The sequence below is a fragment of the Lepidochelys kempii genome, chromosome 22, assembly GCF_965140265.1.
Source record: "Lepidochelys kempii isolate rLepKem1 chromosome 22, rLepKem1.hap2, whole genome shotgun sequence".
Classification (NCBI taxonomy): domain Eukaryota; kingdom Metazoa; phylum Chordata; order Testudines; family Cheloniidae; genus Lepidochelys; species Lepidochelys kempii.
Genome location: NC_133277.1, coordinates 17,859,995 through 17,876,197, shown reverse-complemented (window position 1 = coordinate 17,876,197; position 16,203 = coordinate 17,859,995). Strand labels below are relative to the sequence as shown.

The following is a 16,203-nucleotide window of genomic DNA, read 5'->3' as shown; positions in this document are numbered from 1 at the left end:
GCTCCAGCTGGGATCAGGGTCCCATTGTGCTGGGCATTGTGCAGACAGATACAGAGAGGTGGTTCCTGCAAAGAAAACCTACTGTGGCTACAGCTCCGGACTGGGACTCAGGAGATCTAGGTTCAGTTCCTTTCTGTCAGAGACTCCCTGTGTGACCATGGTCAACTCACTTCATCTCTCATTGTGCCTCTGATTCCCAGCTGTAAAGTAGGGACAATAGCCCTTCCTTTCCCCCACCCTTTGTCTGTCTGTAAGGTCTTCAGGGCAGTGACAGACAGACTCTCACTATGTGTTTGTAAAGCATCCAGCACAATAGGTTGTCTGGCACATACATTTCTGCAGCATGCAAAGGGTTAACTTTGTTTGTAAGCCACTGGGGAGGGAGGTGGTTGGCTGGGAAAGCTGGAACTGAACTGGTCTGGCAGATGGGTGGGGTGAGGTTGGTGAGTGATCTGGGAGAGCCAGTCAGATGACTGGTACTCACGTCATCCCCTGAGAATGTCTTTGAACCTCCACGTTGTATTTACATGGAGTGAGGTCCAAAGCCACTGGCTCTGCAGAGGCATATGGGACCTCTTGTCACCTGAGCACTTCTGCCTAATACGGATCCATATATAAAGGAGCAGCATATGACGGGCTCCAACTCACAGAGGACAGCAGGTGAACAGCAGCTAGGTAAGGTGCAGGTGATACAATCCGTTAATTCTGCAGCAGCTCAAGGCATTTTCCGGGGAGTGTTGTGTAGAAGTTAGAGCAGAAGTTTGTGAGCCAGGACTCATGGGTTCTATTCCCACCTCTTGAAATGTCACCTAGTGCTTAGGGACACTGGGAGTCATGTTTTCTGGGTTCCATTTCTGCATCGGAGGGGATATGGTTTAGTGGTTAGAGCAGGGAACTGGAAGGACTCCTGAATTCTAGACCCAACTCTTTCACTGACACACTCTATCTAGGTCACATCTCTATGAGCCCTAGTTTCACCAGCTATAAAACGGGATAACAATGCCGACCTACTGTGTGCTACAGTGGCCTGTGATGCTGGATTACTTAGATTGCAAAGCTCTTTGAAAGCCTTGGATAAAAGATGCTTTAGTCAGGTATAGTGCTCTTGTATGGATTTCCACAAGGGCCTAAACCTGTGAGGTGTGCAGGTGGTCTCATGTTAGAGCACCCTAAGGAGTTTGGAAATGAACCTCTATCAGGGCTTTAGAGTTTTCCATGACGTCAGTGGACGGATCTGTTAAAATGGTTTTCCCTGAGGTTGTTCCCAGACACCCAAAGCTGCCTTCTGAGTTATTGTCTTGAACACAGTGCCCAGGGCAGAGCTGAGCTCTCTGATCGTTTGGAAAAACTAATTTCAAACCAACGGTGATATTGACACAAAGGGGTGATTACCATGCACGAGTGCAAACTGAGGTCACCTGTGCTCTTGTCACAAGGACCACTGAACTTGGGTTATTATTTATTTATGTGTATTATGATAGTGCCTAGGGAGCCCTAGTCATGGACCAGGAATCATTGCTTATGTGCATCATTTGCTCCCACGCAGAGGCAGTTTATCTTGCTGACCAAGGGGGCCAGTTTTTGATACCCTTACTCACACTGAGACTACCCTACACCTTGAGCGATCCCGCTGAAATAAAATCAATGAAGTGGTCAGGTGCTACTCAATGGGAGGGTATCAGAATCTGGTCTCTTTGGCTGTATTTTACATTCACTATCTGGATTTTGTGCCATCCAGCTGCAATTTAAATCACTACCTGAAATGTGTTTGAATCTAAAGAGAGTCACTGTAAAAAGCAGAAATCCAGAAAGAAGATCCAGGCATTGGAAAATGAACCTGGCCCCACCCGTGAACCGATAAAGTGAAGGCAAAGCCTGGGTCGTGGCAGGAACTCCACTAACTGCTTTCTGGTTGGTTTCTCTCCGCAGAGTCCCCGCCCAGTGACCAGACAGACCATGCCTCACAAAGCTGCACTTCTGGCTTTGCTCCTGGCCACCTTCTCAGGTTGGTGGTCTTCTCTATAACAATGTGCAGGGACTCAGTTCCTGGCTCTAGACATGAAAGGTGAAAGGTCTCCCTGCCCTGCTGGAGATTCAGCCGCGCGGCAGGGGTCCCTGGCTGCTTACAAGAGGATACAGCTTAGCGAGATAGTATTTTGGAACAGGAGAGGACAAGTCCATTGACCCATCTTGACCCAAACGAGAAAGGTGTTGCAGTAAGATGGCCCACTCACAGGTCCCCAACGTGTTGCTCCTTTGATGTTCTCGCTGTACCCCAAGGCAGGGTAGCTCTGACCCTGTCACGGGAGTCTCAGGCGGTGTTCCTTTGACTCTGCCGCTGGACCCAACATGTGTCACTGGCCTCCACTTCCGTTGTGTCATGTGAGTCAGTCCCCCGACGAATCCTTCTGGTTATGCTGGGCCTGGCACCCAGAACTCCCACTGAAGTTAATGGGGGCTGCAGCTCTGGAAATCAGGGCCTTTATTACTTTGGGGAGGGGGCGCCCCTGGGACTTGTCAGTGTAGAGAAGACTCCTGACCATCCCAGGGATAAAATGTTGTCTCAAGGATTACAGACTGTGAGCTCCATCAGTTTAAGAGCAGCTCCCAACACTAGGTCTTCCCTTCACAGAGCTCCTCCATGCCACCTCCCTGCTACCAAGCTCATGGTTTGCCACCAAGGCTCTCCCGAGGTCATTCTGTTAAATACTCTTGTTCCACCCATGCAGCTTCTCAGGCTGAACAGGCGAGGAATGGGTTCTGGGATTACCTCAGCCAGCTCACTCACGACAAGGACAGCATGGCACATACCCAGAGCATGAAGCTGGACCAAGAGATCAAGTGAGTACCTCATTCTCTGGGGTTAAAGAATTAGTAGGTAGTACCCTGAAGCCCCTTGCCCTGTCAGAGACCCAAGCACATCTGGCTCCTGCACTATGCCTTCCAATTGCTTCCAGGCTGATTGGTTTATTGATTGATTTTTAGAGAGGTATAGTGTCCCTAAAACCTTCACATATATATAGGCATTTTGGCATTTCCAAAAACAAATAACAAATGTCGTCAGTTGACTCAATACTATCCATGCTCCTTATGTGGCTGGAGATCTCCCAGCTGGCCCTACCCAATAATGACTGAAATAAAACAAAGAAAAGCCCAGTGGAAACCAAAAAGTGATTCCTGCAGCTCGGCGAACATGAGCTCTGGCCCAGCAGCCAAGACCGGGAGTGAGGACGGCAGGCAAGGGCTCTCTGCTGCGACAGGGCAGCGAGACTGGCGTGGCTAGTAATATTGGTTAGCCCAGCAACACCGCAGGCAAGTGCTATGCAAACAGCTCTCTGAGGGCTCTCTCCCTGTACTCCTCTATTGCAGCTGTGATACCCCAATTCAGCTCTGCCAGTGCCCCTCATTCCTGACCTGCGTCCCCTCCCTGCTGTTCAGTCATAACCCTTACCCCAGCTCTGCCAATGCGCCTCTTTCCTAATCTATCGCACTACCTGCTTGCCTCTCCTGAGCTTAGACTCATGACGAATTCTGCCATGCAGTTTTTGTTCTATGGGCAAAGTCCACAAGGGACTAATCTAAGATGAGACCCACCAGACTCATCTTCACTTATGACGCAAGGCCCAGGTCTCAAGTGGTGAAAAGTTAGTGCTTTATATATCCTTGAGAGCCCCCTTTCTTAATGCAGCACTCAACTGTACAGCCATTATTTCTAGTAAAGTGACAAAAGTGTTAGGACGAGGAAGCAGAGCTCAGGCAGTTAAGTGTGCGTCTGTTGCTTCTTACAGAAAAGTGAAAGAAAGTATCCAAGAAGGAGTCAACTACATGGGAAATCTCCTTGAGAAACTGGCCCCACTTAACAGAGGACTTCAGCCACGGTTCTACCAAGACTCCGACAGCCTGCGAAGGCTCATCAGGAAGGAGCTGGAAGGCCTGAGAGTGAAACTGTCTCCTTATGTGGATGAGGTGCACCAGAAAATCAGCAAGAACCTGGAAGCACTTCGCTTCCAGCTGACCCCATTCACCGAAGAGCTCCTGGACCAGGTCTTGCTGAAATCTAGGGAGCTCCAGCAGCACCTCACCCCAAATCGAGACATGAAGGCCCAGTTCCTGGAAGGCGTATATGAAGTTCAGAGGTTTGTGGCTCAGTATGCCAATAAAATAGCCTTTCATACTGACCAAGTGAAGGAGGTCTTCCATCCGTACGCTGCCAGACTGGTGACTGAGATCCACCGCAACATGGAAGAGCTCCATAGAAACGTCACCCCACACACCAAAGTCAGCCCAGAGAAATTCAATCAGTACATCCAGGAGCTCTCTGAGAAGCTGACCCAGAATGCCAGGGATCTCCACCAGAAGATCCAGAGGAATCTGAACCACCTTAAGGAGCAGCTGCGCCTTTACCCCAGTGGCCTCAGGGAGCACATTGCTGGCACTACTGTAGACCCTAACTGGGCTGTGGACCCCTACATGGAGGGCCTGGCTCAAGAAGTGCAGCAGAGAATCGAGGAGTTCAGAAGGGACACGTTCCTCCAGATAGATGACTTCACCAGGACCATTGACCGGGAGACAGAAGAAATGAAGTTCAAACTGTCTCCACTGTCCTCATACTCAGAGGAGTTTCAGGACAGCTCTGCACCTCTGGAGGATTTACATGTCCGGCTTGACTCTCTGTGGAAGGATATTTCCCAGAGTTTAAATGAGAAAAGCAGCGATTTACAATGAAATCCTGTACCTGTGTATAGAGAGGGGTGTGCGTGAGTGTGTGTGTGTGTGCTCGTGTGCATGCTTAAACCATGCCAGTGGGAAAGAAAAACTGTCAAGAAGTCATGTCATACTCTATTGCACTGTTGGCTAAGGACACCTGTAGCCATGACTTGGACAACTATAACAATAACATGCCATCAACATGGCTCCTCGTGCCACATAAGTACAGCTCTGTCCAGTTGCAGTGCTAGTCCAGAGTTCTCAAATCTGATGGGAGTTCAGCCAGCCCCTCCATCATTGCTCAGCAGTCCCCTGCGGCTGAAAAAACACTGCAACCTGCTCTCTCTTAGAAAGATAAAGCCACAAAGTCACCTTCTGTCAGAAGGATACAATTCTGTGACTCCTTATCAAATCATTTGGCAGGTTTCAGAGTATCAGCCGTGTTAGTTTGTATCCGCAAAAAGAAAAGGAGTACTAGTGGCATCTTAGAGACTAACCAATTTATTTGAGCATAAGCTTTTGTGAGCATGAAAGCTTATGCTCAAATAAATTGGTTAGTCTCTAAGGTGCCACAAGTCCTCCTTTTCCTTTTATCGAATCATGCAATTTTACTAAAATAATTCCACAAACCATCTTTGCTGCGGTCTTTTGAAAGCCAAATGGTCAGAGTGCTTATCTCAGCAGCAGGAAAGAGGGAATAAGTACCACACCTGTAATTACCTAAAGCAGTGATTCTCAAAATTCATTGCACCATGACCCCCCTTCTGACAATAAAAATTACTATACAACCCCAGGAGGGGGGACTGAAGCCTAAGCCCACCCCAGCCCTGCCACCCCGGGCTAGGGGAGGGAGGCAAAGCTGAAGCCCAAGGACTTATGACCTGGGCAGGAGGCATGTAACCGTAGCCCCTCGGGCTTTGACCCTGGGTGGTGGGGCTCGGGCTTGGGCTTCAGCACCGGGTGGTGGGGCTAGGGCTTTGGCTTTGGCTCGGCCCTAGGCCTCAGCAAGTCTAAAAACAGCTTTGGCCTCAACCCACAATTTGAGAACCTCTGACCTATAGCATACACTATATATGTATATATGTATATAAATATACATTTAGATATATGGCCCAGTTTTATAAACCTTACTCACATTGACTTCAGTGAGACTACTCAGGTGAGTAAGTACTAGTCAGTGGGAGTAAAAGGTCCAGAATCTGGTCCATACTGTATATCTTTGGATTAATACAGAGTTGAAATGTTGAATTATTTTTAAACTCTTGAAGCTGGACTTCTAGACTTTAACAATCTCCAGTGTGTTACTAGAGTGAATAGTACAAGCTGCTAGTGTACTGCACCCTATGTAGGTTACTCCGCAGTGTTAACCCTTTCCTTGCACATTCTGTGTATATATAAAATATCCCTCTCTATAGTCACAGCATTTTTTATGGAACAGTTGATGGGAAACATTCAGGTGTTTGGATGTTGTAAGTCACGGCCACAACAGTACTGAGAGGCCATTTGCTATATCAGTTTTATAGTTTCTTCCCCTGCAATTTAAACGACTGTCAAATCTGCTTCAATAAAGTTACGTTAGATTTCTTTGGAGTTGGTTTTTCCTTTTTTTTCTGTTGAAATTGTACAATGAATACATTATCACAACGTGTAGACTTTTAAAGGCTATGTAGGAGTCACATTGTTTTGTCTCTCTCTACTACTTTGTGCTCAGATATCTGGGCTTCAAAACCCAGCTCAGCATCTGGGCACTCGGTATAACACAAGAACATAAGAATGGCCATACTGGTCCATCTAGCCCAGTCTCCTGTATTCTGGCACTGGCCAGGGCCAGATGCTTCAGATGGAATGAACAGAACAGGGCAATTTACTGAGTGAGCCATCTCCAGTTGTCCAGACCCAGGTTCTGGCATCAAAGGCTTATGGACACCTGGAACATGGGGTTGTGTCCCTGACCATTTTGGCTAATGGCCATTGATGGAGCTATTCTCCATGAATTTATCTCATTCTTTTTTGAATCCAGTTATACATTTGGTCTTCACAATATCTCCCGGCAATGAGTCCTGTAGGTTTACTGTGAGTTGTGTGAAGCAATTCCTCATGTTTGTTTTAAACCTACTGCCTATTAATTTAATTGGGTGAGTCCTGGTTCCAGTGTTATGAGAAAATAACACTTCCTTATTCACTTTCTTCACACCACTCATGATTTTATAGACCTCTATCATATCGCCCCTTAGTGGTCTCATTTCTAAGATGAACAGACCTAGTCTTTTTAATCTCTCCTTATATGGAAGCTGTTCCATACACCGAAGCATTTTTGTTGGCCATTGCTGTACTTTTTCTGATTCAGATTTTCTGATTCAACTTTTTTGAGATGGGGGCTGCATGCAGTATTCAAAATGTGGCTATACTAGGGATTTATATAGTGGTATTGTGATATTTTCTGTCTTACTAGCGATCCCTTTCCTAGTGGTTGCTAGCATTCTGTTCGCTTTTTTGACTGCTGGAGCACACTGAGCGGATGTTTTCAGAGAACTACCCAGAGTGACTCCAAGATCTCTTTCTCCAGTGGTAACCGCTAATTGAGGCCCCCATCAATTTTCTAGGGATCATGTTTTCCAGTGTGCCCTGCTTTGCCTTTATCAACATTGATTTCCCTCCGCCATTGTGTTGCCCCGTGATCCGGCTTTGCGAGACCCCTTGGCAGTCAGCTTTGGACTTAACTACCGTGGATAATTTTGCATCATCTGCAAACTCTGCCACCTCCCTGCTCAGCCCTCTTCCCAGATCATTCATGTGCATCGGCTGGTGACGGTGTGCGCTCCCCCACCCTCCTGCCATCCCCTGTGCCAGGCGGAGGCCTCCGCCCGACGCTGAAGCCTGGGTGGGAGTAGCCCTGCGTCACGTGGCCTCGCCGAGGCGCTCCTCCCTCCCCACGAGGCCCGCGCCCCGCCCGCCAAGGAAGTTCCGGGTCAGAGGGCGGCAAGGAGGCGGAAGCGGAAGCGGAAGCGGAGGGGCGCGGCGCGGCATGTCGGCGATCGGGGAGCTGGAGCCCGTGCGGGGCGGCCCCTTGTTCCGGCCCCTCAGCGCCGAGGACGAGGAGCAGCAGCCGGACGAGATCGAGTCCCTCTGCATGAGCTGCTACCGCAACGTGAGGCCGGGGAGGGGCCGCCCCGGGGCCGGGCTGGGAGCGGGGTACGGGAGCCCCGCGGCTCCCCGGCCCGGGCGTGAGGGGGGCCCCCGCCCCGCCCCGCCCCGCCGGCTCCATGTTCCCTTGGCTTTGCTCTTCCAGGGGGTGACCCGGCTGCTGCTCACCAAGATCCCCTTCTTCAGAGAGATCATCGTCAGCTCCTTTACCTGCGGCAGCTGTGCTTGGTCCAACACCGAGATCCAGCCGGCGGGGCGGATCCAGGAGCAGGGGGTGCGCTACACCCTCGCTGTTACTGCGCGGCAGGTGAGCCAGCCCCCCCCCCGTGTCGGCCTCTCCGGGCGGGAGGAGGGGGCAGGCCCAGACCTGGTGGTGTGGAGAGCCCTAGCACCCGCTGCTGGGTGGAGGGTGCCCTGGCAGTTCTGAGGTCGCCTCGTTGCCACCTGCCGCTTGCTGGCCTTGTCTGGATCAGTCAAAACGTAGTTGCTGAAAACCAGCAAAGCTGTCAAAAGCCTCCGCTTGGGGGGATACCAATGGCCTGACTTTAAGCGTTCAGCGCTTGTGATATAATAGGAAGCCCCCTGAGTATCTTGTTGATAGTGGAGACTGAATCTGGGGCCTCATGCTATGAAAGCCTGAACACCTACTTCCTGAGCTAGTAGACCCACTTCTCCTAGTCAAGGTTGTAGCAGGTTCATCAACCTGTGTATTGCCCAGCCACTGAAGGGGGAAGGAGTGCCCCACTGAATAAGCACAGGGTACACTTCCACTGCCTGTTGAAATTTAGTGGCTGATCCTGGGCTGTCTGCATCTCTGAAGACCATGCTTGTGCCTGTGCATCCTGACTGCAACTATAGTGCGGGTTGAAAGGGGTGGAATGTAGGTAAGCAGGTTCTAACCACGACCCTAGGACTGTCACTACTTGTGGATAAAGCACAGCTGTCCTCAGAGTACAGTATGGCAGCAATTCTGCTTGTCTGACTACTATAAAGTAACTAATATTTAATGAGGCACTATCAGCTGCTCGTTAATGGGATGCTGAGTCTCTGGGAAGTACTTTGGTGTAAGATGTCCACACAGCATGCTAAAACAGGCTGTTCTGTGGAGATGTTGTGGACATTTGAAGAAGGGAGAGCCAGTCAGTGGATCAGTGTTTTCCCTGATGCGTGGCATCAATCTTCAGAAAAGATTGTTCCCTTTGTCAGGTTCATTGATGCTTTGATGTATCTGCACTTACAAGGTGGGCAGAGGAGATGGGGGTGGCTTAAGGTGGCCACCATTGAAGCGTAACTTACACTTATGAACTTAAGTTGAATGGGCAAATAACTGGTGGGAGAGGCAGCCCAGGGAAACAGTGAGTGGAAACATTGGTTTCACTGGCTCTGTGTGCGAATGATCTTCTAGTGGGAGGATGCTACCACTGTGTTCCCAATGTGCTTCTCAGGGTTGAATTCATTCTTACTTGCTTAGCATGTGTAGGGTTCCTGGCCTGTTGCAGCTTTGTTTTTAATCTTTTCTATACATTGTTCTGTCCAGGATATGAATAGGGAAGTGGTGAAGACAGATTGTGCCACGGCTAGAATCCCAGAGCTAGACTTTGAAATTCCTGCTTTTTCTCAGAAAGGAGGTAGGTGTGTAATCTGAGCTCGTTTGTGGCTTGGGGTGGCTGGTAGCAATTTAGCAGAGGTGTTGGTACAGCAACAACTTTTGGCTACTGGAATAGACTGCTACCCTGTATCTGAGTATGACCTAGCCTAGATCAGGGTTTGGATCTTGGGGCATAAACTGATTCACACCAGTACGGCTTTACTGAGATGACTGACTGGATGATGGATGGAGGTGGGTAGAGCTAGGCTCTGTGGTATTACTGTCTTGTACTCTGGACCCCAATTTATCCTGCTGCTAGTCAGTGTCTAGCATGGAAAGCTAGCTCCCCCAAATCCTGCAGTGTCTTGGAGACGGTGTCACAGCCTAGCCCTGAGGCGCCTCTTCCTTCATGAATGCTTCTCATGTTGGCAGCAGCAGCTTCTTCTGTTGGAGGTCTGGGCTTCTGTCCACTGACATGTGCATGGTGAATCTGCAGCTGGATAGTGCTGCCCGAGTAGGGAAGAGACTAGAAATACCAGGCCAAAAAGCAGGAGCTCTTAAGAGTTCTTGTTTTCCCATCTGTGGGAATAAATAGTTCTAGGAAGGATTGGTGGGCTAGGGATGATAAATTTAGAAGATTAACAACATTGCTCTAGTGTACTTAATATTGTAATTAGGTCTGCTTTCTCCCTCTATCAAGCTCTTACCACAATCGAGGGAATAATTGACAGAGCTGTCGCTGGCCTGGAGCAGGATCAGCCAGTCCGCAGGGTAAGGTGCTTTAAGAAGGTAATATCAAAACAGATGTCCGCTTACGGATTACGCTTGTCTACAAATTCTGTAACTATCACAGTTACACATCCCCTACTAGATGACGAGCTGAGAACGCTTCTTGGCTTGGCATTGTGTGCCTGTGACAGGCCTATCTGAAGGTCTAGGCTGGTACCAAAGATCCGATCTGATCTTGAGTATCTCTCCTTTCACAGGCAGCAGACAAAGGTGTGGCAGGGAAAATAGATGAGTTTATTGGCAAACTCAAGCAGCTGAAGGAAGTGGATTCTTCTTTCACCTTTGTAAGTATTAGCAGGAGGGTGGGGAAATGCATCTGCCCCTCTCTTTGGGGGCAAAACAAGGAGGATTCCTGAAGACTTTTCTTATACTTCCCTCTGTCAGATCATAGACGACCCCTCAGGTAATAGCTTTGTGGAGAATCCTCGTGCGCCGCAGAAAGATGATGCTCTTGTGGTTACTCATTACAGGAGGACTGCCCAGCAGGATGCTATGCTTGGCTTGGAGGTATTATGTCTGGGTGGGGAAGGTGTCTTAAAGTCAGAAGTGAGGGGAGGCCTGGCAGGTGTTAGTTCTTCCCTCATTCCTACCCTCTGTGGCCTATATTCAGGTGCTAGACTTCCATAATGGAAAGGAAAATGCCCCCTTCAGATCCTAATCTGTGTCCTCCTTTATATGCCAGAGGGGATGCTGCTGAGTAGCAGAGGCATTCTTCTCTTCCACCCTGTCCCAAAGAGTCTGTTCAGAGATCCATGAATGGGAAGATGTATCAGGTATAATTATCTGAGCTGGCATACTGATATTGGCCTCTATGCTGTTTCAGACAGAGGAGACTGATGAGAACCCAGCTGACTCTGTGGAGGATCTGAGGAATGAAGTGAGTAATGTTCCTGGTTGGCCACCTGGAGCTCTCTAACTGGATTGCAGCTGTGTCCTGATTGCTCTGAGGAACATATGGTAGTGGGCGCACACATAGGGATACCGATACCTAAACTGCCCCATTTGCTGGACTAATTTTTTCCAAGCTACAGTGATCAGGGCCATAAGTATTGAGATGGAAGCTAAATTCATGTATTGCTCCCGGTTACAGTAGTCTTTTTGGTATCTGTCTTTAGACAAGTAAGTGCCCATAGTGCAACAGATCAGACCCTTCAGCGTGTTCTTGTATTGTAGGTGTTGCAGTTCAACACAAACTGTCCTGAATGTAATGCCCCAGCCAACACTAACATGAAGCTAGTGCGTATCCTTCTGATGGGACGGTGTGACAGTACAAGTTGACCTTTTCCTGCTGTGCTGAGAGGGGGTGGTCAGTATTGTGCACAGGCCTGGTGCTTTATGGCTCTGTATTCTGCCAGAGAGAGGCTTAAATGTCTGACCCAGGATAGCAAAGCCTTTGACTCTGGAGACCTATCTGAGAGCTACTTATGGCTTGGAAACAAGCTCATGTTTGAATCTCAATGGATGATCCCATTAAATAGGAACAAAAGGCTGGAAACCTATTGGTGTCTGTGAACAGGACTCTCTGAATTGGTGCTCAGCACCTGCGTTGGCACTGACATGCTAATCTCCTTTGACTGCTCTTCTGAACAAAGTTGCATCCTGTCGTCGGGAAGTAGCTTAGTCCTGTGTAAGGAAGACAGAAGTTCTTTGTCTTGGAGGTTTCTTATTTCAGGCAAACTTCCCTAACGGTCTGTCCCAGAAATTCCACACTTCAAGGAAGTGGTCATCATGGCTACAAACTGCGAGGCCTGTGGACACAGGACGAATGAGGTGAGCTGCAAACCTGACCATGTCTTCAGAACATGCCAGCCTTCTCCTGTGCTCTCCAAAGGGATGGACTTTTCTGTTTGTCCCTTGCCTGCACCCCACTCCTGATCATAATTTGGCTTCCTGGATTACATATTGGACAGAGGAGACTGGAGGAGATGGGGGTTTGTTAAATGTCTTTTAACATTTAACATACCCTCGGGTGGGTAGGACCACAGCAGCTGAGTGGCTAGCATTGGAACAAATACCTGCAGCTGTAACATGTTAATCCACTAAGTAGCTGACTTGGATGACTAACTCTTCTATCCCCCAAAATCTGTCCTAAACCTAAGGTTGAGGTACTGACCCTAAATGACCCTAGATCTGGCTGGCCCAGTGCAGAGTCTTAGATGCAAGACATACACACCAACTCTTAAAGCACACTGTAGTGGCAAGAGGATTAAAGTATTCTGAATGCTTTGTCACTTGTAAACTAACTCTAACAGATTGTTTCTAGGTTAAATCTGGAGGAGCAATAGAACCGCTGGGTACCAGGATCACCCTTCATGTTACAGACCCTTCAGACATGACAAGAGATATACTAAAGGTAATCTCTTCCTTCAGATACCTGATAATCTTTAAATGTGTGTGTGGCTACTTCTTGGGACCTCTTCTCTCAATTTGGCCCTACTGATGAAGGAAGTGGGGTCTGGCTGGGGCTTCTGGGATTTATTCCCAGCTCACCATAGACTTTCTGTGGTCTTGGCTCTTCACCTCTGAATCCCTCAGATGGAAGCTGCTCTCTAGCACATCACCCTTTTGGATGACCTGGAAATAAGCATACCATGTGTCTCTCTGCAGTCAGAGACGTGTAGCGTGGAGATTCCAGAGCTGGAGTTCGAGCTTGGCATGGGAGCGCTGGGGGGGAAATTCACCACCCTGGAGGGGCTGCTGAAAGATATCCGAGATCTGGTGAGTGGTGTATATTAAGCTCCTGTTTAGCTGAGGTTTGTACCTGTAGCTGCATTTGGGATGCATAGGACTCCTCCCCACCCCCCCGCCAATGAACTGACTCTAAATGCTGAGAACCTGTAGCTTCCTGTAGACTTGGGTATGTACCGCAAGCGTGCAGCACCACTGAACAGTCATTCATGTTATGCTGCAGCCTTCACTCGCCCTGCCTGGAGAGGGGGGAGCATGTCAGCCACAGTGGCTTTCATGCTCTTCTGGGGAGAGGTGGGTTGTCCTTCAGAATTCCTCTTCCTCCCTCCCCTTCTTCATTTTGCACAGTAACTGTTCTTGTAGACCCTACTCCCCTGAGCTAGTCAGTGCATCTATCAGAGGGTTACTTGGGAGCAGCATCAATCACTCCCTCCTTAGACTCTGGATGTGTTGCCATCCCAGCCTCTCTCGATCTGAACAACTGAGGGTAGCTCTGATATGTGGCAAAGCTTAATGCCTGCTCTGTTCTGGCGCACGGATGCCCACAGGAAGGCAGGCAGTAGAAGCGGGTTTCTGAGGTCATAGTAGATGGAACGGACACTGTCCCTCTGCCTTCAGAACCTGATCTAGGAGCTAAAGAGATCTCAGCACATTGGTTCCAGCTTACTCTGTACAGGGCCTCTTCACTGTAGATGTTGATTCTTAAGATACCCCGCTGAGCTGAGCTGAGGACTTCCCCTTGACTGATGTAAAGATAGGAACAAGCCCTTTGTGTCTAAAGGAAACAAGGTTTCAAAAGCCTCTTATGGGTTGCCTAGAGCAGCATGCTATCATAGCCGACTGCCAACTCCTATTAACTAGTGACTTCCCAGGGCTCCCCGAATGTCCTGGGCCAGGCTGGGCGTCGCTCACATGCAGGTACCACGAAGTATTCTGCAATAGTAACTCAGTGTGGCAGAATGTGAAGGAGCCTGTTTTCTGTTGCAGATTGTGAAAAACCCCTTCACTCTGGGGGACAGCTCTACTCCAAGCAGAGTGGAGAAGTTCCAAGAGTTTGGCAGGAAGGTGTATCAGGTTAGTAGCTTTGGTGTCCTATTCGCACTGAACCTGGCAAATGACCTGGTCAGATGTGTTCTTTGGCAGCATTGCTGCAAGTCTGAAGTGTGTAACTTTGTGGAATCTCAGCAGGCATGTAAGTTTCCCCTCCTTACGCTGCCATCCTGTTCAGTTCCCGCCTTCCACCAATGTCCTGTGTAGCCATGCTATAAGCCTTCTGAGGGGGCTTGTGGCTCCTGCTTCAGGACCACTGATGTTGCACCATATATCATTAGGCAGGGAGCATCCCCTAACACAACATGCTTACACCCAATGAAGGCAGTAATCCTGAAACTTTCCCTGACCTCAAACCATCACACAAACTAGACTAAAGATGTTTAATATCCCTCCTCTGGCCACCTAAGTGTTGGGCAGAGCTTTCCTGTCACTGAAATGAGACAAACCTGCCATGCTGCAACACAGTCCGGGCCAAAAGGGGCGAACTGTCCATGTACTTTGAGCTAATGCTCTGTGGCACCTCCGTGCCATAGGATCTCCAAATCTTGTACATATAACTATATACATCATGGACATAGATCACATCACTGGCTGTACTAGTATTCTGATAGTCAGTGTTCAGAAGAGTAATGTAATAGGGCTTTGGCTCTGTCTGCCAGCATTCAATGATTCAACTGATGGGGGTCAAGATGGAGCACTGCATGCTGGGAGATCAAGGCACAGCCATATTAGCCATATTATCCAGTGTGGACAGCTGTGAGAAGCTGCACTTCTGTTTGAAGATTACCATTGGCTTGTGTGTTTCCTGGATGATGGAGCTGGGACACAAACTCTTCCTTTGTTACACCAGACTCCTCAACCTTCAAATGTTGCAACTGTTCACAATATGAACAGGGACTAGATAGCATGACAGCAGTGCTTTGCTGCTTCCTATGCCTGGAACTCTGTCCAGCTCTAAGCCTCCTCACCTGAAGCATGTCCTGTCTTGAGTGAATGCTGGTATACACAGGAAATGCTCTAGCTGTCTGTAGAGCACTGCACATTCTTAGAATGGTGTATAAAGTGTCTGTAGCTCCTGAGGTAGCATTCTCTGCAAGGTTGAGTGTGATGTTGACAACCTGCAAGATGCAGCAGGGACTTGGATTTTAGGTTTGATTGATCACTGCTCAAATAGAGCATGTGGGGTCCTGGCTGTTAATCTGTCTCCATTTCCTCAGATTATGGAGGGTCACATGGAGGCTCACTTCATTCTGGATGATCCTGCAGGGAACAGCTACCTTCAGGTAGAGTATTGAGCACTTATGATGAGACTTCCCTTTAGGGTCTTCTGAATGCAGTAATCCACAGATGCACCCCCCACCCAATGCTATTCAAAACAACCAAGGAACCACTTTGGGGATGTCCTGAGGTGGGAAGAGAATTGGTTTTTCACCTCCATGTACCTTAATGTCGGTCAGCTCCATTCCAGGAGGCAATCCCAGCGGTGGTGGTAGGAAAAAAGCAGATACATGGTTCTTCAGGGGCTGAGAGTTAAGAGCCTAAGGTCTCTTTCTCTCTTCTATTGACTTGTGGGAGCTTGGGCAAGTCACTTGATCTCTCTGCCTCACAGAATTCACTTCTAAAGGGGGCTGACCCTTGCCTTCCTAAAAGGGAGGGTAAGGCTCAACTATTGTATGTAAAATGCTTTGTGATCCTTTGGCTGAAACTTGCTGGAGAAGTGCAGCGCATGTAAGTATGTGAGGCTCTGACCATACCAAAGCACAACTAACTTTCTCTCTTTCTTTCTTTCTCTCTTTGAACCAAAGAATGTCTACGCTCCAGAGGAAGATCCAGAGCTAAAAGTGGAGCACTACGAGCGCACGTTTGCACAGAATGAGGAGCTGGGCCTCAATGACATGAGAACTGAGGGCTATGAAACTGGGCTGACCTCTGAGCAGTAGCAGCACATGGAGGGACAGAAAAGCCAAACTCTTCTCACTAAGTTATTACTATTGTAATAGGGCTAAGGACCTGGCCTATCTTGCACTGGAAGCAAGCTTTTTGTGCTTAATTTACATTTTTGTGCTTAATTTACATGTGCTTAATTTACCTTTTTGGAAGTTGGCAGGTGGGCAGACCTTAAAGTCCAAAGTTGAGTGTTAATTACCTTATTTTGGAGGTTTATACTTGCATAAAGAAAAATGTAAAAAACCTGTTTGCTTGGGTTTCAGTTGTTCTTTGTCTTCCTGTGCATG

At 48.6% G+C, this 16,203-nt stretch overlaps 3 protein-coding genes across 3 annotated transcripts in view; 2 read left to right on the top strand and 1 right to left on the bottom strand.

The window, feature by feature from the left end:
• The window catches only part of APOC3 (apolipoprotein C3), a 177,704-nt gene that overhangs the window by 17,897 nt on the left and 143,604 nt on the right, over positions 1 to 16,203 (bottom strand). The gene's annotated exons all lie outside the window — the stretch shown is intronic.
• Positions 526 to 6,276, top strand: APOA5 (apolipoprotein A5). The gene is made up of 4 exons (XM_073320795.1): positions 526 to 675; positions 1,930 to 2,005; positions 2,730 to 2,841; positions 3,789 to 6,276. The coding sequence occupies exons 2-4, from the start codon at positions 1,957 to 1,959 to the stop codon at positions 4,723 to 4,725; spliced, it is 1,098 nt and encodes a 365-aa protein (XP_073176896.1). The 5' UTR covers positions 526 to 675; positions 1,930 to 1,956; the 3' UTR covers positions 4,726 to 6,276.
• Positions 7,674 to 16,163, top strand: ZPR1 (ZPR1 zinc finger). Its single transcript, XM_073321149.1, has 14 exons — positions 7,674 to 7,855; positions 7,997 to 8,158; positions 9,389 to 9,479; positions 10,140 to 10,210; positions 10,426 to 10,512; positions 10,613 to 10,735; positions 11,052 to 11,105; positions 11,402 to 11,468; positions 11,928 to 11,998; positions 12,492 to 12,581; positions 12,836 to 12,946; positions 13,904 to 13,990; positions 15,187 to 15,252; positions 15,775 to 16,163. Exons 1-14 carry the CDS (start codon positions 7,733 to 7,735, stop codon positions 15,907 to 15,909), a joined length of 1,338 nt encoding a protein of 445 aa, XP_073177250.1. The 5' UTR covers positions 7,674 to 7,732; the 3' UTR covers positions 15,910 to 16,163.